General features: G+C 40.0%; 1 protein-coding gene across 4 annotated transcripts in view; it reads right to left on the minus strand.

Moving 5' to 3' along the window:
• sgsm2 (small G protein signaling modulator 2) overlaps positions 1-23,424 on the minus strand; it is a 97,629-nt gene that overhangs the window by 36,085 nt on the left and 38,120 nt on the right. For all 4 annotated transcript variants that reach the window (XR_007884405.1, XM_051397763.1, XM_051397762.1 and 1 more), the window contains exon 3: positions 1,962-2,130. Coding sequence is in view for 3 of the 4 variants with exons in the window: in XM_051397763.1 (XP_051253723.1) it covers positions 1,962-2,130 (169 nt within the window). In the remaining variant the exon portion in view is untranslated. The remainder of the gene's footprint in view (positions 1-1,961; positions 2,131-23,424) is intronic.

Here is a 23,424-nt window from a genome sequence, read left to right on the forward strand (position 1 = left end):
GTTTGAGACGGAAGGTTATTAAGGAATACATCACAGAGAGACAAGGAGCCACGGCAGGGTGTCCACTGGCAGCCTTTGGCAAACACAGGCTAAAACACAACCTCTTCACCACACACACACACACACACACACACACACACACACACACACACACACACACACACACACACACACACACACACACACACACACACACACAGAGAGAGATCCAGACAATCCAGCCCTGCTCTGCTGTAATAACTCTTTATTCCACTGTTGATGTCTGCTCATATTCTCTCTCCCTGTCTCTTGTTTCCCATCATGCTCTCTGCCTCTTTTGCTGGCAGTGGCGCAAACCACATTGTCATGGTAACCGGGGTACATGAGAAATGGAGCCCTGAGGTGGGATGACAGGGAGAAGGGGGGTGGGGGTGGGAACATGCCTGTGTGAGTGTGCATTAATGCATGTATGCATTCTGGTGGAGGGGTTGGACTTGTGCAAACCAGATTCATGTACAATAATAGGCTTTATTGTTGTGTGCAGTCTGTCTGGGGAAATAAAGGCCAATGGGATATGACAGATGAACGAGAGACGGCGGCTGATATGTAGACGGAGAGCTGAGCGCCCAGCATACCCAAACACATTTAACTCCACACTGATTTACATCACATAATGCAGCCATGTTGCAGTGATGTCTCGCTACACATTCTGTCTGTGTTTTATTGTTTGTGCATCATTTATGCATACATGGAGGTGTGTGTGTGTGTGTGTGTGTGTGTGTGTGTGTGTGCGCTTGTTGCCCAAAGCGCTCTCTCCTCCATTTGGAAAAAACTGTCCCTGTAGCCTGGGAGAGACATGTGGTAGCCATGTGGCTCAAGCTAATGGACAATTAATGGGCTTGCAAACAGCTCAGCTAGTACCTAAGTGCCTGCAGATAAAGCAGTTTATCATACTCTGTGTGTACACACATACACGCAGAAATACATATGAGCAAGCACACGTACGCAAGTATACATACTGACCCCCCTTTGCGCACACACACACACACACACACACACACACACACACACACACACACACACACACACACACACATAGAAACGGGCCTGAGGCTTATCACAGTGTGTACACAGATTGCTGAGCTTTAGTAAACACTCAACTGACCAGGGATTGTGTCCGCTGGTGATGGAGTGTGTCTGTAGCTGTGTGTTTTACATGGACATAATGACCTGGTGTACAAGGAATGACAGCTGACAATGTTGAAATAAATCTGTCTATGTACATACTACAAATGGCAGAAAATAAATGTAACTGTAGAGGCAGATTCAACCCTTGAAATTCTCAAAAATTTGATTTAAAATTGAATTAAGCCAATTATTTCCTATCTATCCATACTGAAAAGTTTATTGCATGTTGAAATGTTCAATGTTGAGGAACAGCACAGAAAATGTGTGCTGGAAAACTCTGCCTAGAGAGTTGGGTGATCATGTCAGGTTCTATCTCTCAAAGACTTGCAACACTATAGAACGAGCCCTTTCAAAAATCTGAAAAAAAAATGTGAATCTAACCTTTTCAGAGATGTATTACAGGGTGTTCCTGTTATTGTGTCCACCCTGTTAAAAAACTGCCTCTGATAGTAAATTTATTGTAGCTGATGTTAATTAGTTGATGTTCCAGTGCATAATTAAAGCTACACTAGGATTCTTATTATCCTCTATCACAAAGTGGGCTGTAATGGAGAAGAGTGTCTCTTCCCCTCTCATTACGACGGCAGATTCACTCAATTTGCACAAATTAAATTCTGATTGTGGTGTCAGGTATGTTCCCTCTCCAATCAGGAAATTATGAATTGAAACTTAAATGTGAAATCAAAACTGTCTCTTAAATGGCATTTAATGAGTACTCGCTCAATGTTGCATAGGTGAAGTTTTGTATGAAATCAGTTCAGTAGGAAGTGAAAACAAAGGGAGAGGTGACCAACCTGGTGAGATCAGCCTGCTGCTGGAGTTGCTCTTGCACTTTGCGGCAGACCTCGCCGGCTGTGTCGTAGACTTTGCCGACTTTGGTGAAGAGGGCGGCGATCTTGTCGCTGCGGAGAAAGCCGGCTGCCCGTCTCTTCAGCAGGTGACCCAGGCAGGCCTCGATGGCAGCTGAGGAGAGAAGAGGACAAGAGTTGGGAGCGTTAACATTGACAAGAGAGGATGACAGGGGAAGGGAGTAAAAGTAGAAAGTAGTGAAATGTCCAATGTCAGGAAGGCAGCAGGTATGAGAGTTTATTGGCTAAATGAAAAGATGGAGGACAAGAAATAACTGGTTAAATTAAAATAAATAAGTCTGAAACAACAAAGGAAAGAGGAGAATTTTGGTTTAATTTACCAGTATGAACCAGATAAAGCCCACAATTGGCCCCTAAAGGCAGCAATGTTCATCACATGCCATGATATGAAACACAATATGAGGCTCAAGAGGAAGGGCCATCGGGTCAGCAAAATCAAATATAAGGATACTGTGTTCCAAGATGGATCCCCATTCATTCTTATGAAATTTGCTCCAAACATGCTCCGAGCTTCGACAGTTTTGGGTTCATAGAGCATGCACACTAGAGTCCTAGAAACTTCCTCCAGGGTTGACTGACTTCCTGCACAGCTGAATGGCTTGAAATAATTTACTGATGTGGTTCTCCAAGCAGTTCCTTTTGTATTTATTGTAGGGATGCAACGATACCACTTTTTTTCAAACCGATACGATACCGATACTTGGATCTGAGTACTTGCCGATACAGAGTACCGATGCCGATACTTCTACCACAAAAAAAAAATGCACTACATTAGGTTTTGACCACAAAATGAATGTAGAGTAACCTAACAAGAAACAGAATAGGCTATAACCTATAACTTTCCTTAAATGTAAATGTCAATTTTATATTTCCATTGAGTAGTGATTACTTTTGTACAGTAGGCTATATTGATGTCTTGACTTCAACCTTTTCTGACAAAATTGTTAGGTTAAAAATACAAGGCAATGCAGATTTAAGCTTAGGCCTAGTGATAGTTTTAGTTTTATCCTATAGTTTAGTTTATCCTATTTTATCCTACAGCAAGACCAGAAGGGATTTTGAAAATGAGATAAACGGGTCCAAAACGGACTCGGGCCAGATTGAGCCAGGATTTTTATGAGTCCATTGCTGGTCCGCGGCGGGTCCGTTTAGGAAATTCATGCGGACCCGGAGTTAAGGTTTTAATAGTGGATGCAGCACGGAGCCACGCCGGGTCCGCAATCCGCCTTCGTAGCGGATCCGTCACTGAGAGCAAGTGGACACCGATACGGGTCCGTTTCGCGGGTCCGTTCCGGAAGCCGCCATACCTCGCCACGGAGTCCTTTTGCTGTGTGGGGACCTCTCTCCTAGCCGCCAATGATGACAAGCCACCCTCTGATCGCGGTCTTCATGCAAAGCAATTGCATGTAATAAATTGGTATCGGTTCATGGTATCGATTAACTTTAACGAGTACGAGTATATAAGACTAGTATCGGCCCGATACCAGTATCGGTATCGGTGCATCCCTAATTTATTGAGTATGGGAAAAGATCTTTTTAGTGTGTCAAATGATCCACCAACAGGCACCTAGTTTTGAACCGTTCGGAACATTTTAACCAAAACTAAAGTTGTTTGGAATCTGAAAAGTTGGTTCCCCACTGGAGCCAAAAAATAGCAGTTTAGATAGATAGATAGATAGATAGATAGATAGATAGATAGATAGATAGATAGATAGATAGATAGATAGATAGATAGATAGATAGATAGATAGATAGATAGATAGATAGATAGATAAAGATGATAATAGACAGAACACACCAGATAGACTTTATTAACCCCCGATGGGAAATTGGGTCATCATAGCAGCCAGTTACATTTAAAAACAATAAAATACAATAGAATAAAATACAACAATAGAATAAAATACTTAGGTAGAAAAGATAAAAAAGATAAATAGGTAGATAAGGTGCAAAGAAGTTGATAATGCATGCTGATTACAATTGTTCCACTCAAAACTGGTGGAAATGCAGGCTGGTTTGCTAGATAACAACAAGATTCCAGGAATCATGAACGGAACAGGTTCAAGAACAAAAGCTAATTTGGTGGCATGAATGTGGCCACTTTGCTTCACAGTCTACAGCTGTTCTTCGGAGCTTGGTTAATATCTTCTTAGTGCGAGTGTACCAACACCAGCTGTTAGGCAATGGCAGTTTAGGCAAATGTTAGGGGCAGTGATAACACACAAACTGCATGTGATCAATAGATTATGTTTACTTGCCTCTGCAGTCTCATCTAGCCATTTTAATGTCTACAGCCAGTTTTGTGGCAATCGGTCCAGTCATTGTTGAGCTACAATATCTTCCTTTGAACCAAATGTTTGGTAGGTGATAGATTTGCATATTAGTAGAAGCACAATGTTTGCAGTATGAAATATCTAATTTCTGTGCAATTGAGCTGAACATCAGTATAAAGAGAACAATTATGTGAATTTACAGTATACATTGTCCTCTGCATCTACACAAATGTCAATACTTCATTCCAACTCCAGGCTTTGTCAGAGTTTTGCTAATGGACTGTGTGGAGATGATGTTATTAGTGAACACTTTGCTCAGTATCTTTTGTTCTAGGGGATAGATGACGGCCACTTATTAAATCAGAAGCAACACAGTCACCTGAAATGTCATTTTCAGAAGTAAGCTCCAATTGCTGGCCGCCTACAACACCTTTAAATATTTAGAGGGCTGGAAGCAGTAACGTGTGTGCAGCTGCTACCTGAGCGTGCCCTTTACACTGCGGGTGCTTGTGTTGTCCGTTCATTACCGATAAAGATAAGATCATATAAACTTTAATGATTGCTGTGGGGGGAGATAAGCTCTCGGCAGCAAAAAAGTTGTGATAGACATCTGCAAGAAAAATGGTAGGTTGTAAAAGAAGAAACAACTTCGTTCAAAAAAGAATGTAACAGAGACAAGGAGTACACTTGAGGAGATTGCACAGAATGATCAAATGATTTGTAGTTTGTGCAAGATATGCAAAAAATATAAAGAAAAAGATACTAACTTTACTTACATATATAGTTTACAATACATTAAGTGTTTAAAACAGAGGAAGTCTTTTGGTTAAATCCAAGTCAAAATACAAGTCTTTCAGGTCCATCAGTTCTTAGTATAACCTTTACTATAGCACAATAACAAAGCCATTGTATTGAATGTTCAGTTTTTATACCTTTGTATTAAATTGAGTGACATGGTATTTCTGTCGATTAAAATGAAGTAATCAAAAAATGCAATCCACACAATACAATTAAATATTTCTTAAAAACAAGGGTGGTTAGAACCATGGTAACAGTGGCTACTATTAGTTCATTAAAAACTGTGATGATCAGACAGTGAGGCTTGTAACTGCTTTATTATGAATCTTTACTGGATATCGAGCCAGGCAGCTCTTGTTGAAATAATTTAGCAGCTGTTAGCTGAACTAAACTAAACTGCTTATGTCTAGCTAACTCATTTAAGTTCAGTTAAGTTGACTCTACACGTTTTAATCAAAGTATTTAGTAGCAGGGACCACAGAACCCTGACCACAGTTTTTTATGTTGAAACAACAATGTTTTTATCAGTTAGTATTATTAATATAATGCATGGCTTTTTTTTGAATGACTGACTTTGATGACTTATTTACATTAAAAAGATAACTTCAAACGGATAGCCACATAGGTAAGTCCATTCATTGCAGAAAAAAATGTTATGCTCGGGGGACACATGGCCTAACATAAAGTAGTTTCAAGATCATGTATCATTAAGCTCTGTAAGCATTTATAGATAAATACGATCTGACACCCTCTGTTGTCAATCAAAACAGTACTAATAATTACTACCAAAGACAAGCAAAAATAAACTAATAATAATAATCTTCAATATTTTACATAACTTTTAATACCTAAAAGCTGGTACTTGCATATAAATAAGGGAAACCGATGACATGATATACAGTGGGTACGGAAAGTAGTCAGACCCCTTTAAATTTTTCACTCTTTGTTTCATTGCAGCCATTTGCTAAAATCAAAAAAGTTCATTTTATTTCTCATTAATGTACACTCAGCACCCCATCTTGACAGAAAAAAACAGAAATGTAGAAATTTTTGCAAATTTATTAAAAAAGAAAAACTGAAATATCACATGGTCATAAGTATTCAGACCCTTTGCTGTGACACTCATATTTAACTCACATGCTGTCCATTTCTTCTGATCCTCCTTGAGATGGTCCTGCTCCTTCATTGGAGTCTAGCTGTGTTTAATTAAACTGATAGGACTTGATTAGGAAAGGCACACACCTGTCTATATAAGACCTTACAGCTCACAGTGCATGTCAGAGCAAATGAGAATCATGAGGTCGAAGGAACTGCCCAAGGAGCTCAGAGACAGAATTGTGGCAAGGCACAGATCTGGCCAAGGTTACAAAAGAATTTCTGCAGCACTCAAGGTTCCTAAGAGCACAGTGGCCTCCATAATCCTTAAATGGAAGAAGTTTGGGACGACCAGAACTCTTCCTAGACCTGGCCGTCCAGCCAATTTGAGCAACTGTGGGAGAAGAGCCTTGGTGAGAGAGGTAAAGAAGAACCCAAAGATCACTGTGGCTGAGCTCCAGAGATGCAGTAGGGAGATGGGAGAAAGTTCCACAAAGTCAACTATCACTGCAGCCCTGCACCAGTCGGGGCTTTATGGCAGAGTGGCCCGACGGAAGCCTCTCCTCAGTGCAAGACATATGAAAGCCCGCATAGAGTTTGCCAAAAAACACATGAAGGACTCCCAGACTATGAGAAAGAAGATTCTCTGGTCGGATGAGACCAAGATTGAACTTTTTGGCGTTAATTCTAAGCGGTATGTGTGGAGAAAACCAGGCACTGCTCATCACCTGCCCAATACAATCCCAACAGTGAAACATGGTGGTGGCAGCATCAGGCTATGGGGATGTTTTTCAGCTGCAGGGACAGGACGACTGGTTGCAATTGAAGGAAAGATGAATGCGGCCAAGTACAGAGATATCCTGGAAGAAAACCTCTTCCAGAGTGCTCAGGACCTCAGACTGGGCCAAAGGTTCACCTTCCAACAAGACAATGACCCTAAGCACACAGTTAAAATAACAAAGGAGTGGCTTCGGAACAACTCTGTGACCATTCTTGACTGGCCCAGCCAGAGCCCTGACCTAAACCCAATTGAGCATCTCTGGAGAGATCTGAAAATGGCTGTCCACCAACGTTCACCATCCAACCTGACAGAACTGGAGAGGATCTGCAAGGAAGAATGGCAGAGGATCCCCAAATCCAGGTGTGAAAAACTTGTTGCATCATTCCCAAGAAGACTCATGGCTGTAGTAGCTCAAAAGGGTGCTTCTACTCAATACTGAGCAAAGGGTCTGAATACTTATGACCATGTGATATTTCAGTTTTTCTTTTTTAATAAATTTGCAAAAATTTCTACATTTCTGTCTTTTTCTGTCAAGATGGGGTGCTGAGTGTACATTAATGAGAAATAAATTGAACTTTTTTGATTCTAGCAAATGGCTGCAATGAAACAAAGAGTGAAAAATTTAAAGGGGTCTGAATACTTTCCGTACCCACTGTAGAAAGGGAAAGCTATTAAGGTATTGTTTATGTGCAGGCCTTTGGGTGAAATCATTTTAAGATGAAAGGATAGTTTTTCTGCATTTCATTCTTGTGCCCCCGGCTGCAACTAATTTGTGTTTATTTGGTCAATGGTTCCCAAAGTCAGTGCCGCAGCACTCTGGGGCAACTTAAGGACCGGCAACAGGTGCCCACGAGATTCATTCATTTCCAATGTTTTATTGTACATTTTAGTTAAGTTTCACCACATTACAGACACAAGGCAACATTTACTTTAACTACATTTTTATATTACCTTTCTGAAATAAAGTTCTGGTGTATGACATAACAGCTTTTTCTTCCTGCTATAGGAAAATGTATTTAATTTGAACTGAGGTAGTGGTGATACTTTCCCGTTTCCTTTTAGGAGGGAAGCAGGAAGTGCATCACTAATTAGCACCTGCTGCTCCTCAGCTATATAAGCTGGATGAGTCAGTCAGTTTCTCACTCTCTTCCTAGGCATATGGTTTGTTGTTTGGGTTAGACTCTTCTTGGTGTTAATTTTCTTAGTTCATTACAATTTCACTGTCACTCACACAAACACGCCAGACACTACTAATGTACAGATTGACATACATTATATTATCACTGTTTCACCTATACCTTGTTAAATAAATGTTTAGTTAAAAAGTGTGTCCTCTCCTCTTTGTCCTACTCTCTAGCCGGGCTGTGACACAGCTCACATTAGCTGGTTGTCATAGTAACACACTTTTTGGCTTGTGAGATTTCAAGGTGCAAAGCATTAATTGTTTATATGAATAAGTTCAATATCTAGCTGTAAATCCCCACAGCAACATAACCTAAAACTGCTGGCTATTTTTGAGTAAAATTACCTATATTAATTTATTTTATACAGATGTTCATCCGTCACGTGCACCATATACACACAAAAAAAGCACAAATGCACTGTTGTTTACCAACAGGACATTAGTATATTACATGTGGAGAAATGGAGGTAAACAGTCTCTTTCTAGCTGTGACCCGTCCTTTAGCTGTCTCTCTCTCTCTCTGTAATTGTTGCATTAATGTTCAGCCTTAATGAGCTTTGTAGGGCTGGTGGTAAAAGCAACACTGTGACACAATTATTCAAGCAAACACAAACAGAGAATTTGCCTCGTACTCATCTTGATGTATGTTGTTTGTGGTTTAATGAGTTTTAATAATGTGGCTACTCATTGGAAAACAAAAATTACATAAAAGGGTCTCTGAAAAACTACTACATTCATGCAAATGGGTCTCTATGTAAACATCCCACAGGGGATATCTTCTTTAATTTTAGAGAAAAAGTCCATCTGCAGTATGAATTCATATTAGCTCTGAGCTTTTGTGGCTGCCTGCTTGTGTTTTTCCTCTGTGAGGTGAATCTAGTGGATATTACAGTGGAATATAATGACCAACAACAACATAATTCTCTGTGATGCTGGGAAAAACTACTGCTTTATGGGTGTAATAGTCTGCTTTTATTGCTGCTCCCAGAGCCTTAGAGGAAGCTGAGAGGCTTGAGGTTTTTAGCCCAAAAAGCTCTCTGTGCTGTGTATTCACAGCAGCTTTATTCTGCAAGATAAACATGTTAACCTATGGAGAAGTACTGTTGGTATCCAAAAATGCTGGGGGGGACCTAAATGCACGACTCTGGCACAGACGAAGTTTAAAAAATAAAGATATTTATTTTTTCACAAAAGGCGCTCTCTAGGAGGATTTCAAGAATACAAACAAAAGTCTAACTTTGATTGGTACATGGAATAAGTTGGACTCTGAACTACAACACTTGACAATACTCACTGACTTACAGAACAAGACAAACTGACAAAGACAAAAGGGAGACAAGGACTATTTATACCACGTGAGAGCGGAAACAGGTGAAAGCAATCAGGGGTGGGGCAGACAATTACAAAGGCGGGAAAACACACAAAGGGAGGAAGTCAGGGTTGAACAGTGAGGGAAAAGGTGAGTACAAAATAAAACAGGAAGGACTAACAAGAAAACACTTAACATGAACATGACTCAACTTAACAAACGTGACGAGACACAACCAAGTGGGGGTTTACAGGGAGCGTGTAACCGTCTTGGAGGGAACATTATTGCACGGTTGTTTCTGTGGAAACACGAAAATCAGCAGAGGATGCGAGCAGCTCTCCCATGAGAGAAACCGCGCCCCGCTCCTCCTCGTTCTGCTGCTTTCCCTCTCGACCGGCCTGCTAGTTCATGTTTCGGGTGTCTGTGGCACTGATGAATCATCAAATCCTTTCTATTATGTGTATAACTGCCTCCATATTGGGATTGAGGATAAAACATGTATAAATAAACGCTTTTATTTTGACATACCAAAAGAGCAGAGGGATCCCAGCACTGTTACAACACACACAATGCAGAAAGTATTCATTTTTGCGTCGCAGATTTGGCTAATATCCCACCTATCATCCATCTATCCACTAACCAATAATAAACAATTATACACTGCACACTTATGCTTGGGCAGGACTATACTCAGAATAATCTGACTCAATGACCGCTTACTGTACAGTATATGACCATCTCTGCTTAAAAAAAAAAAAAGCAATTGACTTGACTGAGTCCTCCTCCGGAAATGTCCCCCATAAGTTCAACACTGACAGCTGCATTCATAGATTTTTGGCCACTAGGGGACAGAAGATCATCAAACAGATACACCGCTACCACATACAGTATCAATGGTATACATTTTGATGGCAAAAACTTCCCACATGCAGTCCAGAAATGTTCAGGCACATAAAAGGACCGTAAAGGATTACATCTGTCTGACAAAAGAAGCTTTAACATGGCGCAAGCAAACCAATCTCAAGGCTCTGCTGACGGGATATATTTCAATCTGTGACTTTTATGTTGTTGCCTTCCTTGGCTACAAGATGTTCTTTGGTAAGCAATTAAGCTACGTTTTTCAAGAATGTCTGGAAACTGGACGGATTCAGAAAGAAGGTAGCTCATGTACACGTACATCCGGCCTTCTTCTTATGTTGAGTTTTACGGCGGTTGGAATCAGTCAGTGTGCTGGACTGTCTCTTGCCCCATCTATTCCCGCATTGCATGTGCGTGAATACTGAAAATCACTACTGGTGCCTGAAAGGTTACTCTAGTAATTTACTGGGAACTATGTGTGAAAAAGGAAACATGCTAATTTAACATGCTTGACTCCCCAGTCTGTAGAGTCTGTAGATACAAACGTCTCATTCTTAGGTAACAAAAACACAAGGATTCTTATTTTCAGGTGATTATACACTAATGAAAACATACCTATGAATATTATATTCCATTTCTGACAATAGAGCCTCCTAAAAGCCAAAAAGGCCATGTCAGTTCACATAGACTCGTATATGTAGTGCACATATATCTGGATGCACTTGATATCCCATCGCATTTCAATACAAAAGCCCCTCTGTATTTGTATAATTTGGATGATTGTGCTTGAAAGCATTTATGCTGACATGAAAAAAGTGTTTTAGAGGTAGTGGCAGTTGGATCTGGAGCTCTCCACTGAGATCATTAGGAGATCTAATGAAGACAAAGCTACTTAGGCAGTAGAGCTTGTCTCCCATCCTGTCTATCTGACAAACTCTATCTCAGGTTTCCTGTGTGTCTGCTGCTGTCAGTACCTCGGACCGTCTCCCTGTTTCTGCAACAAAGTCCTTGTCTCATGCATCACTGCAGATAGCCTGCTTGTATGTCAGGCTCTACAACGCTCTGATCTGACTGACGATGTATAGCAGACAAAAGGTTAGGCCAAAACCCCACAGCTCCCCGAAGTACCTGGTCAAATGGAAAAAAACTGGCTACACTTTCTGTACGTACAAGGGAAATTCTGACTAAACTAGACCAGAGAAGAAACAGGGTGCCAGTCATTGTGAATTTAACCTCAATACACATGCTGGCACAGGCCACCAAGACAGAGAGGCTCCAAAGCCTTTAACCTTACGCAAAATGTCCTTAAACATGCAGGAGCAACAACCGGTAAAGCTTGTTTTTTTTATTCTTCAGGAAATAGAACCATAAAGTTTATTGCTCCATTACATAACGCACTTCAAAGCTATTTTGTTTAATTTTTGCATACGACAGACAGACAACATACAACAAAATGAAACATCAGACAACATAGCAAAAACCAACACGGAGCATAAGATGATACTGGATCTTTAGGTAGATCTAGTATTAATTGCATATGAGACAAGAAGCTTTGTGTACTTTATTACTTTTATAGTTAGCCCCACCACAGAGAAGGCAAAAATAAATAAGTAAATTATAAAAAATAAAGCAAAAATAATGATAATTGAAATTTGATTGAGGGCAGGTTTCAAACTAAATTAGGCATAGAGGTCGGTTGCTTACTTTAGTGAGGTACTGGGATTTGAAAAAGAATGAATACACACAACAGATGGCTCAGGAAATTAATGACTTCATCATGCAGCAGTATAGTAGCAAAGTCAGAAAATCAGAGTGGAGTGTGTGAAGTACATACTCAATACTAACATGTCTGAAAGCGTGTTCAGCTTTGAGGACGCGTGGGAACCTGTGTCTTAACTAGGACGCCCCAGCAGCCTGCTACAGTTGAATCTGTGTGTGTTCACAGTGCATAAAAACTTGCCGCAATTTAGCTTCCTGCCACCACTTATAGGACCAGTGTGTAGGATTTAGTGCAGATTGCATTAAGGAGAAACTATGGCCGCAAAACATGAGAAAACAACGTAAAAGTCCCTAGCAGAGCTAAGTTAGTCCGTTCTGGGCTACTGTAGAAACATGGTGGTTAAAAATGGCAGACTGTAATAGAGGATCCACTCCGCCTGAAGATAAAAATGGCTGATTCTAAGGTAAGGTCGGGTGGTTATGCACTAACTAGGGTTGGGCGAGTACTTCGATGAAACGAGTATTCTGTTCTTTTTACGAGTACGAGTATCAAGCAAGTTAAATGTGTCAACATCCATACTTGTAAATATACCAACTTTTATTCAAAAACTTGTTGTTGTTAATAGTTCTATTTTTGCGATAAAAAACATTTATCAGTTCTCAATTCATCATCTCAATTCTCATTCATTTTTAAATACAACCCAGCCCCACATATTCAGAGTACTGATATTAATACAGATAAGGGTGTACTTAATCATCCCTAATGAAAACATACCTATGAATATTATATTGCATTTCTGCCCACAGATCATAAATGTTACACACCGGACCTTTAAATTGTTGAGTGTGGAAGAAATTCTGGGCCATTTTTCATTTCATATTGGTTTGTTTTGACTTTAATGGAAGGAACCTGTCTTGCTCAGAGTAAATTGAGATTTTTTTGTTACTCTGCATCTGCCTGACGTAATTTCTGGAAGGTCGTCAAGAAGACTGGTTACTTAACCAAGCTTGGAGAGTAACAGATTACATGTCACTGAGTTATGTAATCAGGTCACAAAAAAGGTACCATTAATCCATAACAGTTATGTAAAAAAGATGCAATCAGATTACAGTTTCATTTAATAAAAATGGGGATTAATTAGCAGGATTAAAGTTTAAAATATACCAGTTTTTCGTCAAATATACACTGTGCAGAGGACACTTTGGTTAAAAACTTTGGTTTCCAGATTGTTCTGTTGTCTTATAGAATTACAAATCAATACTTATTTTCTCTTATTATTTGCATAGAAATTTTTTTAAGTAATCAAGTTTCGATCCTTTAATATTGTGATACTTGTATTAGGTTACTGACAGTATTTTTCAACAAGTAATTGGTAATTGTATTGGATTACATTTTTAAAGTGATCGTCCCAACCCTGCCTGTGAACTTGATTTAGATGCCTGCAACCTGTTGCAACAGTTCAAACGTAGCTGAGTTTGAACATAGTGTTGATAGAGTTTGGATTTCTGCAAGTGAAGATGCATCCATATACTGCTGTGTTGTTGTTGTATAGATTATTACAGAATAAGAATCCATTATGACAATTGTCACTACCTTCACTCTGTGAGCAGACAAAGGCTCAGATACATCATCTGATAGCAACAAAAACATGACACGGTATCTCTCTATGCATACACAGTAATACTATCCAGCAGGATGTATGTGCAAGCTGTGATTGATGACTTTAATAATCCAGGCCCTACAAATGAACAGACACAAAGAGTGAATGTGTGTGTCTCTGCAGTATTAGTGACATAATTGTGCATTACTGTTTAAATGCATATCAAAGGTTATGTGTGTGTTTGTAGGTGATTAAGTGGGTGTTCAAGGGCCTGCGCACTGTGAACATTTATTTCTGTGTAAAATAACTGGTGGATTTGTAGTTCTCATACATTCATACCTTAAAAGGAAAAATCCACCATAAATCCATCTATCAGTAGTGAAGGTGTAAAGATTAACCAATCAAGTCGGAAATCGGTCTTAACATCATAGATGCGACTACATCGGTACACAGACCCCTGAATCGATCTAAATGTACCATGAACCGATCGATGGTCCGATTCTAGCACACGAAAGAACACGCACCACTTGATATTAAACACTTTCCAGCCAAACAGGGCGAGGTCTAAGGTAATCACGGCAGAAAGTCTTTTTTGGAAAAGCAATAAACACGTGATTTGATGTAATTCTGAAATTAGACATTCATTATATAATAGTTGGAATTCCCTGGTATTTTACAAAATATATGTATTTGAAGGTGAGCAATGTCACTTTTGTAGAATTGTCTTATTTTAATTTAGAGTGGAAAATAAATAAATAGAAATGAACTGTTTCAGATTGCATCGTATCAAATCGCACTGAATTGTTCCATATTAAAATGCATTGTCCATGAATCGTATCGTAGCCCATATATCTACATATGCATCGGCTTGTCATAGAAGGGAGGGGTGCACACCCCTAATAAAAAAGTTATCAGTGATGTAGCTCATACTTCTGGAGTATGTTTTTTGCTTGTAAATCTTACTTGTTCTGGTGGCTAACTGTCCAAAGGTAAAAAAAAATCAGGGGATCACATCACAAGTATTTCCAGCACAGATAGAAAGAAATCCACAGTCAAGAGTTAGCTTTTAACATAATGTGCTGTACACACCCTTCCACACAGCTATAGTATAGACCTCAGAATCACAGGAGCTTTGAATAGAGGGCAATCTTTTCAAAGCCTTGAAGGAAATACTTCTGGATGTGATTACTGCTCTGATTCTCCCCACTGAACTGCAGAATCTCTTCGAGTTGTGAAACAGTTGGATTTGGGCTTAGAGCAGCTAAAGCCGGATAGCTTTCATTTGAGTGAGTTCAGGCGGCTCCTCAGCCCCTACAGCTAGACAACCTTACACCAGACAATATACCCCTCAAAGTTCAACACGCCAAACCACAAATAATACAAATGTTTAAAATTGATACATCTATTTTTTGGAGTCTCATATTTAGTCTGGCAATAAATCTTCAGTTAAGAAATATTCAAATATAGATCCATCACATATATTTTCTAGCACCATGTCTGATGTACTCTGGACTATTTTTATTCTACCTGTCTGCCTTTATGAGTCATGCTGCCGTTCCTAAACCAGGTGCAGACAGAAATAGAAAAAGAGACATGGTGGGGGGATACTGGCAGAACAACGGCAAGAGTCCTGAGACAGATGGAGGAGATTGCAAGGGAGAAAAATAACGTAGAGGAGAGATGAAAAACGGCAGAGATGATATTGATTTTAGCAGAGAAGATGGGAAACACTCACTCTTTCCTCCCACTTTCTCCTCGAGCTGCCCAACTCCCACAAGGAAATCACAAAGTCTGCTGCCAAACAGGTGACAAAGCAGTGTTTGTGCAGCGATTCCTGCAGCCGTTCTGTTGTACTAAGTGTTTGTGGCAGCTAAAGTATCTCAAATAAAAATGCCTGAAAAAAACAGTTCTGGACAATCTGGCACGGGGCGAGAACACTTTGAGTCAGTTGTTGTTGAGCTGTTGTTCAACTCAAATATGTAATTTTTACAAGAGGACATAATCCAATCTTCTTACAAATAAAAAAAAATGAATACATAAACAATGAAACACAAGTTTCATTCAATACACTGAGGGATTTTTATGCTACAACTTTACTTCGTTTGGTATGACCAGTAGCTTATGGTGGGGGGGTGCTGTGGCCCTTTGCTGAGTGTCATCCCCTCTCCCCGCTCTTTCCTGTCACTAATCAGCTGTCACTCTTTAGCTGTCACTAGCAATTAAAGGCAATAAAGCTAAACTGACTCTAGCTGCTAAATGCTGCATTATCTTCAACAGCTAGTTGCTACCTTTGTCTGTCTGCTATTAGGTGCTGAGCAGGTAGTGTACAGTGGATTTATCAGATTAATGCAGCTTTAAACTTAAATGACATCGAATTGCTTATGTGCACTACAGTGAAAGCGCGTCAGTTTTGCTAAAAACTGGTGAGAAAAATAATAATTATTTATTTTGTATTGGCATCGAGTAAATAAAATATGATAAATACAAAACTAAACATACCAAATAAAGCAAAACCTGAAACAAACTGACAAGGCAAGCCGCTCTTGGCAACTTTTTATATCAGTGACTCCAAACTGCAGGGAGAGGAAAAAGAAAAATGTGAGTTTCATACATAGAAATCCCATGAGGTGAAATCAATCAGCCACAGAGAGCAGACTCACATTTACCAGCCTCCCAGATTTCTATTTAATTTCTGTCTCTGGGCACAGATTTCATCAGTGATCACACCTGACACCATAAATCACATTAGGAAAACAGGGAAAATTTGGGCATTTCAATTATGGGAATTGTCTTGCTCTTTATTATACCAGCTCCCTCTTTGTGATTTCTTTCATAAATACCCAGTGCAGCTTTAATTATTAACAATCTTACCTGAGTTATAAAATGTGTCAGTGATTCTTATTAATAGCAGCTTTCAAGGAGGACAGCTTCCAGTAGCCACTGGCTACAATTTATCAAGAAGGATGATGGCTGAAAATCCTTCTGGTGGGAAGCTGCTGTGTTATTTATTCTCCAAGCATTGAGTTCAAGGAAATACACGGCAAGCCAAGACAGCATGGGTGGAACACTGGTATTTGCTTTGTGAGGACCAGAGTGTCCCAGCAAGACAAAGATATCAACAGGAGTGTTGACAGTGGCAGGCAGAGGCAGCTCTCTCCAGTATCTGCTTCATGCAGGAGTGGATGGAGTGTGTGTGTTGGCAAACCTGCGAGGAGGATCAGGGTCCTCTGAATCGGCTCGGGTAGATTTAGTGTAAATTGACTCGGCCTCTCGGGGCTTCTGCACTCTCACGCCTTTCTCAGCTCTCTTGCGTGAGATGGGAGGATAGGGGGAGGGTGTGAGGGAGAAGAGATGGTCAAGGGGTCAGCCAGGTTGGCATGGTGACCGATCTTCATCTGCTTTTGGTTGCCATTGGAAATGAACTGTTGCGGCAGCTGCTGTGTGCAGAGCTTCAGCCGTAGCAGTACCAATTTAGCCTCGCCTTTCTGCACCTTGCCGAGCTGCAACCTTGGCTGTTTTAGTAGGAGCTGCGGTTGAAGCTTTTCAGAGCGAGCGGTGCAGCGTCTGCTATGACTAAGACTGCAGCCCTAGTCAAATGATACAGCGGATATTGGAGGGATTGGTGGGTTCAGGGCAGGACTTAGTAAAGTGTAATTATAACTGAGGTGAGTCAGAATGGAAATAAAGGTGCAGGGAACACAGGCAAAGAAAAAAAGTCAAGCAGGATATAAAATGGAGGAAAAGGGAGGGAGACACGTGCAGAGGGTGGGTGTGCAGAGATACCTGTGCTGATGTCTGGGATAAAGGATTGATTTACCAAGTTCAGGGTTTGGTGTATTTGCTGAGCTCAGCATCACTCATTCATAACAGTCAGTTCAGATACATAAAGATACAAACAGAGAGAGCTGATAGGATTCATTCTATCTCTTACAGATGTGACAAACCCATCCACTGTCCATTTTCCTTTCATCTCTCAGACACTTTCTCAAACATGTATACACATATTTATCTGTTTTTAATGGATATCCTCTGTTTCCACGGGAAAGACAAACTCTCATTTCATCTTCAGGCCTTTAATCTCATACACACACACACACACACAGACACACTCTAGTGTGTGTGTTTCAACATTATCGCCTTGTGATTCACACCTTATCTTTGCACCTCTTCCTCCACTCTCTCACGCTTCCTCTGTTCACCTTGTGACTTCCAACACCTTCTTTCTGTCCGCGCATTCTCTTTTCTTGTTTTCACACAGTGCGTTTCAATTATTACCGTTTATTATACACTGTAAGTACACAGAGCAATGAAAAAACAAATCCCTTTAAACTGTACACATCCTGCCATACAGTCACGTCCAGGCTGTGAAGTGATGAACTGTGAGTGGTGTTTATGTTCTGTAAGTGGTTTTGGATGAAAGATAAAGGGTACCATACAGCATGCTTTAATTCTGCACTTGGTAAGAATTGGCACCACATTCTAAAAAGGGGCCTTTTATGAATGGATTATACATCATGACTAATGGCTTTATTAGTGCTTGGTAAATCATTTAAGTCTAATCCTTTTCTAGATCGGTTAATATGAATGGGATATAATATGAAATATCCCCTTTTCTTTTTAGCCATGGTTGCTCTTCAGGAAGGCCACAATGGACAGTGCAAACCGGAGTTATTATAGCTTTTAATTTTTAATTAGTTTTTGATTTTTAATTAAGTTAAGTTTCAGTTAGTTTCCAGAGTGGGTTTGCTAGTTTTGGTTTGTATTGCTTAAAAGTATTTGGTTTTAGTTTAGGTAAAAAAAAAACAACAATAATACTGGGGGTATTTGTCAGATTTAAGACATTCAGAATAGGTTTTACAATGCTTGTTGTTTTGACAAATGTCTCCAAAGACTAAAGCTAAAGACATTTGCTGTTTATTTCTATATTATTGGAGTTAGGGAGTTTTGTAAGTACACAGTATCATTACAGTTAAGTCAAATGTAGTTTTTATTTCTATTTCAGTTAAGTAAAATGTTTTTCACACCTGGTTTTAGTTTAGTTTAGTTTTAGGTACTGTAATAACCTTGGTGCAGACTTGGTGATTTATTTAAGAAAACATTTTTTATATAATAGCATTTATAATTGCAGATTGACTGATCTTGACTCATTAGAAAATTGACTCTAGCTAGCTTTAAGCGGTAACAAGGAGTGGGTTATGGAGCTGGTGAGCTCACTTATTTTAACTCCACACCCCCAGATTTGTTCCATTTCCTAACTAGCAGGATTAAGCCCCAACTGATGCCAACTCCAGTAACATGACTGAGGGACATTTATCAGACAAAAGGCTTTATACAACTTGTTACATATATTCAACACCTGATAACAGGCTTTTATGTGTAAAATCGGTGGGGTTCAACCTTAAATTAAAAAGCCACGGTATTCTTAACGTTAAGTTTTAGATTCAAGTTTTTAAATTGTACCGTTGTAAGCACTCAGCAACTGGTTGGAAACTGAAGAAATAGCCTACCAGATGCATATAATAGTCCATACATTTGAAAACCTATTCCATGACACGATTCTGGTAAGTCATTAATATACAAACTGAAGAAAAGTGGACCCAGGGCAGAACCCTGTGGAGTTCCTGTTTTTCTAACTATTCTCCAACAAGTCTGACCTTGCAAATGTTAATATGTTATGTTATGTTGTCAATAAATGGATTGTGGTTCTGATGAAGCAGCACTTTCCTGTAACGATTTTGTCAAATGTTCCACTGGAGGGTTCTTCTTGGCAAACTAAATCAGTGGTTTTGTGGGGTGTCCCTAGCAAAAGGAGGAATATTTTGACTAGAGTATCTTCATACCTTAAAATAAATAAAACATACCTTAAAACAAAATCCTCTCAAATTTGGAGTCTGTGGTCTAATGTGCATCTATTGCTAGATCGCTTCAACCTCACCTTTCAAGAGCGAAGAAAAAACTACAGTGACCAGAAAACACGTGAATGCCCCTATCTAGAGCCAGTGTTTGGTTTGTCCATTCTGGGTTACTGTAGAAATATGGCAGCTCAACATGGCAGACTCCATGAAAGGCAACCCGCAGCATCTATAGATAAAAACAGCTCATTTTAAAGTAGCAAAAACCCAATGATTCCTATGTTCAGGTTATTATACACAAATGAAAACATACCTATGAATATTATATCCCATTTCTGCCAATAGATCCTTCTAAATAGTACACACTGGACCTTTAACAAAGCTATTACTTTATAATTTACAAACTCTATAAATGGTGTCTTATTAGAACGTTCTACCCAAGAGTAAGTTTAAAACCTAGTGCCATATCAACCCTATATGGAGGCATCATTACGTATGAAACAAAGTTGTACTACTTACTGTGATGATGTATAAATTTATTTCATGAAACATGACTAATAGTAAATGTAAAAAGATGCCTCCTGTGAAACTGCTGTAATCTATCAGTTGTCATATGATTCTCCACTGTACATGCACCATGAATAGCTTCCAGTGGTGGCACCGCAGCAGCAGACTGGCATTTTTCAGAGCAGTCCTCCCCTTAACTGGCATCGTGTCACATTACAGAGAATCAATGCTTTCCCTGCCAGAAGACAGATGTGCTCATTATGAGTGGAGTGGAGCACTAATCACGATGATTGTCAGAGAGAGTTGGGGCTGTTTCTGCTCTGGTGTTGTAGGGAGGCTGCTGTGTCTGTTTGCATGTGTCTTCACACCGGGGAGTACAGTGTAACAAAAACACCCAACAATACATGAATATCAAGTTTCCTCTGAGGATACTTGATATTCTGCTGGAGCTGCTGCCACACTGCATCCTGAACGGAGTGTTTGTGATGTTGGAGATCTGATGGTCGGGACTGTTTGACGTCACACTGCTGTTCATTGAAGCAGCTGTGTTGTGCAGAGTGATCATTGCGCAGGTTGTCGCAGTGAGATAGTTTTCACACAAGTTCTTCCAGGAAACAACCAAAACTGCCTTAAACAGAGTAACTTAAAATGAAAAAAATACCAACTCTTAAATTTACATTTTTCTTTGATCATTTGACACAACATAAAGCAAAGTGCTTCTGGCAACCATCACTTCCTGTCAACTGAAAATGATATTGGCCAGAAGGATTGGTTTGGGAAAAACAAAACACAATAACCTCCATCTACAAACATAAATCAGCTAACATGAACATGATTTCTGGTTGAAGGAAGTAAAACATGATGGTGATTGGCGTGCTAGCAATGTTGACAACAAATGATAAAATGTACCAAAAATCTGTGACATTGTCAAGTACTCTGCAGCCCTTAAGCTCAAGGTAACCACATTCACTCTATGGAACATAAAGGCATATAAAATTAAATATTACCTCTGATATTGTTGGTGTGAGGAGTTCTATTCAATTGTTCCTGACCAGCACAGAAGAAGGAAATCCAGGTATAACATACTATCTCTGGCAATCATCAAGAACTTTTATTTCGAGTTGTACTTGAAAAGAAATTAAGAGCAAGCAACTGACGGTGGCTGGGTTGCAACTACAACGAAACATCTCACCAGGTAGTCAGGACATCATTGTTCCAGTCTGCCTACCACCATGGCTCTGAATAGAACCTGAATCTTACCCTGAAATTCCACTGGATATGCCTTTATGATATTGTGTCTGCGGTTTGCCTCTATGATTTGCGCATCTTCTAATCCCAACTAGAGATGTTCAAAAGCATAACATCTTCAGAACGTCCTAGCTGCCCAACATTCTTGATTTGTGTATTTTGTCCTTAAAAGGGATAGAAAACAGTGTCACAATACCAGAATTTCAAACTTTGATTATAACTCAGATGAAAGTGCATTCCCATGGCCCAGTTGATGCATAACACGTAACTGCAACATATCTACACTGTCACCTCCCAAACAAAACAAAAGAAAGAAAATGTGTCTGAAATGTGTGGTGTAGACAGGGGGAATGCTGGAGTAATGATGTGACAGAGCTTTGAGTGGGATTGATTGTGCTGGGGTGCGGTGCTCCGGATGATAACGCATTCAGTCATATGTGAATGTGTTTCAGCTAAACAGGCTGTTAAATAAAATCAAAAAATACTGACTACAAAATAGGCAAATGCAAATGTTCTATTACCATAGTATGTAAGCCAGATGTCCTTGTAGATATTGAACACACAGTTGCCTCTGAAACGAAGCTGTCTTACCTCTTAACTGCTGCGTTTCTTTTCTCCACCATAAATTAGTAAAATCACATCTCTGCTCCAACAGTCACAATTTTCACAGTTGTGTCACTAATCAGAAATAGTGCTGCACGACTGCAGTGAAGCTCAGTGAAAACAGCTAAATGATGGTTGAGAAAAGGAGAAATTTGCACTGTGTAGTCTCGTAAACCATACACCACCGTTGTCACTGCCAACCACCAAAAACCTCACCTTGGAATATGAGCTGCTAACAGCAGGTTATGCTTCTGTGTGCACTGCCTCTCATCGGTGTATAATCGTGCTTTCAGAATGGCCGCACTGCCATAAATACCAACTTTTTTTAAAGCTGAGTTTGTTGAGCATCTGTCAATCTGTGCCAACCAGCTCTGCTTGTTGCCCCTGCAGACTGCCTCTGTTTGACATATGCTGTCAGGATTTCTGAAAATGTGACTCAACCACATATAATCTAGTTCCCTCATATTACTTTGAAATCATATAAACACATGGTGGCTGCAAGATCTCTTTCAAATACTGAAATACCCTGATCTTAATGCACTGTAATTGTTCTATAGCTACTTCAACATCTAATCCTATCTCGTTGGGTGTTTCCTGTACTGTGTCCATACACTGTGGAAGGTAGAAAGTCCATGTTGTTTGCGTGGGAGTGAGAGAGGTTGCAACCGGCTGCCAACAGCGAGGAAGAAAAGAGGAGAGCGGGATGATGGGATTAAAACCAGCTAGGGAGAGGTGAGAGTGGGTATCAGTTCTCACAACCCCTCCCTCTCCCTGGGCCTTCAGGCCTCCTCCCCAATGCCTGCTGCATCTCACCAGGCGGTCAGGACTACTATTGCCGGTCTGCCTGGCACCAAAACTCTGAATAAAGCCTGAGCTGCGGAACAGGAAGAAAAGGGCAAGAAGACTGGGTCGGAAGGTTGTCACGATACCAGAATTTTTAACTTTGATACAATAGTATTAAAAAAACATGCACAAGACCTCTTTTGGTACCACAGCAAAAAGTCTTAGGCACACAAACTAGCAATAATAATACCTGCACAGAGGCTTGGGCGACTGTAATAGAACCATTGCCTGTTGAGTTTTTGTCCTTTTATTTTGCTAATTTAATGGTCTGCCTCCGAAGATCGAGAGCCACAGCTCAGTGAGACGTACAGTGGCGCAGTACTCCCACTGAGCCAAAGAACAAGTGAGAGGAAAACCAGCTGTAGAACCAGTGTATTTTCACATCTAACTCAGTGAATTAAGGGTTTATTTCTACCAGTTTGACAACAAGGAATACAGTACCGAGGAGATTCACAGCGGCTCTGGACAAGACTCTGGGGACGATGTAAACATGGCGGGGACAGGCCGGGTCAAGCAGTAAAGGAGTGAGCATCAGAGAGGCAGTGATAGCATGTAGAGCCAGAATATTTTCATTTCAAACACGGTTTGACCTCAGAGTTGGTGATTGTTGAAATAATAGAAAGACTAACCAAGAGAGTTGTGGCATGTAAGGGAATATAGGTTATTGGGCTGACATTGGCCAGTTGGAAAATTTAAAACACATTGCTCAACCTTACTA

This window comes from Dicentrarchus labrax, unplaced genomic scaffold (assembly GCF_905237075.1).
Source record: "Dicentrarchus labrax unplaced genomic scaffold, dlabrax2021, whole genome shotgun sequence".
Classification (NCBI taxonomy): domain Eukaryota; kingdom Metazoa; phylum Chordata; class Actinopteri; family Moronidae; genus Dicentrarchus; species Dicentrarchus labrax.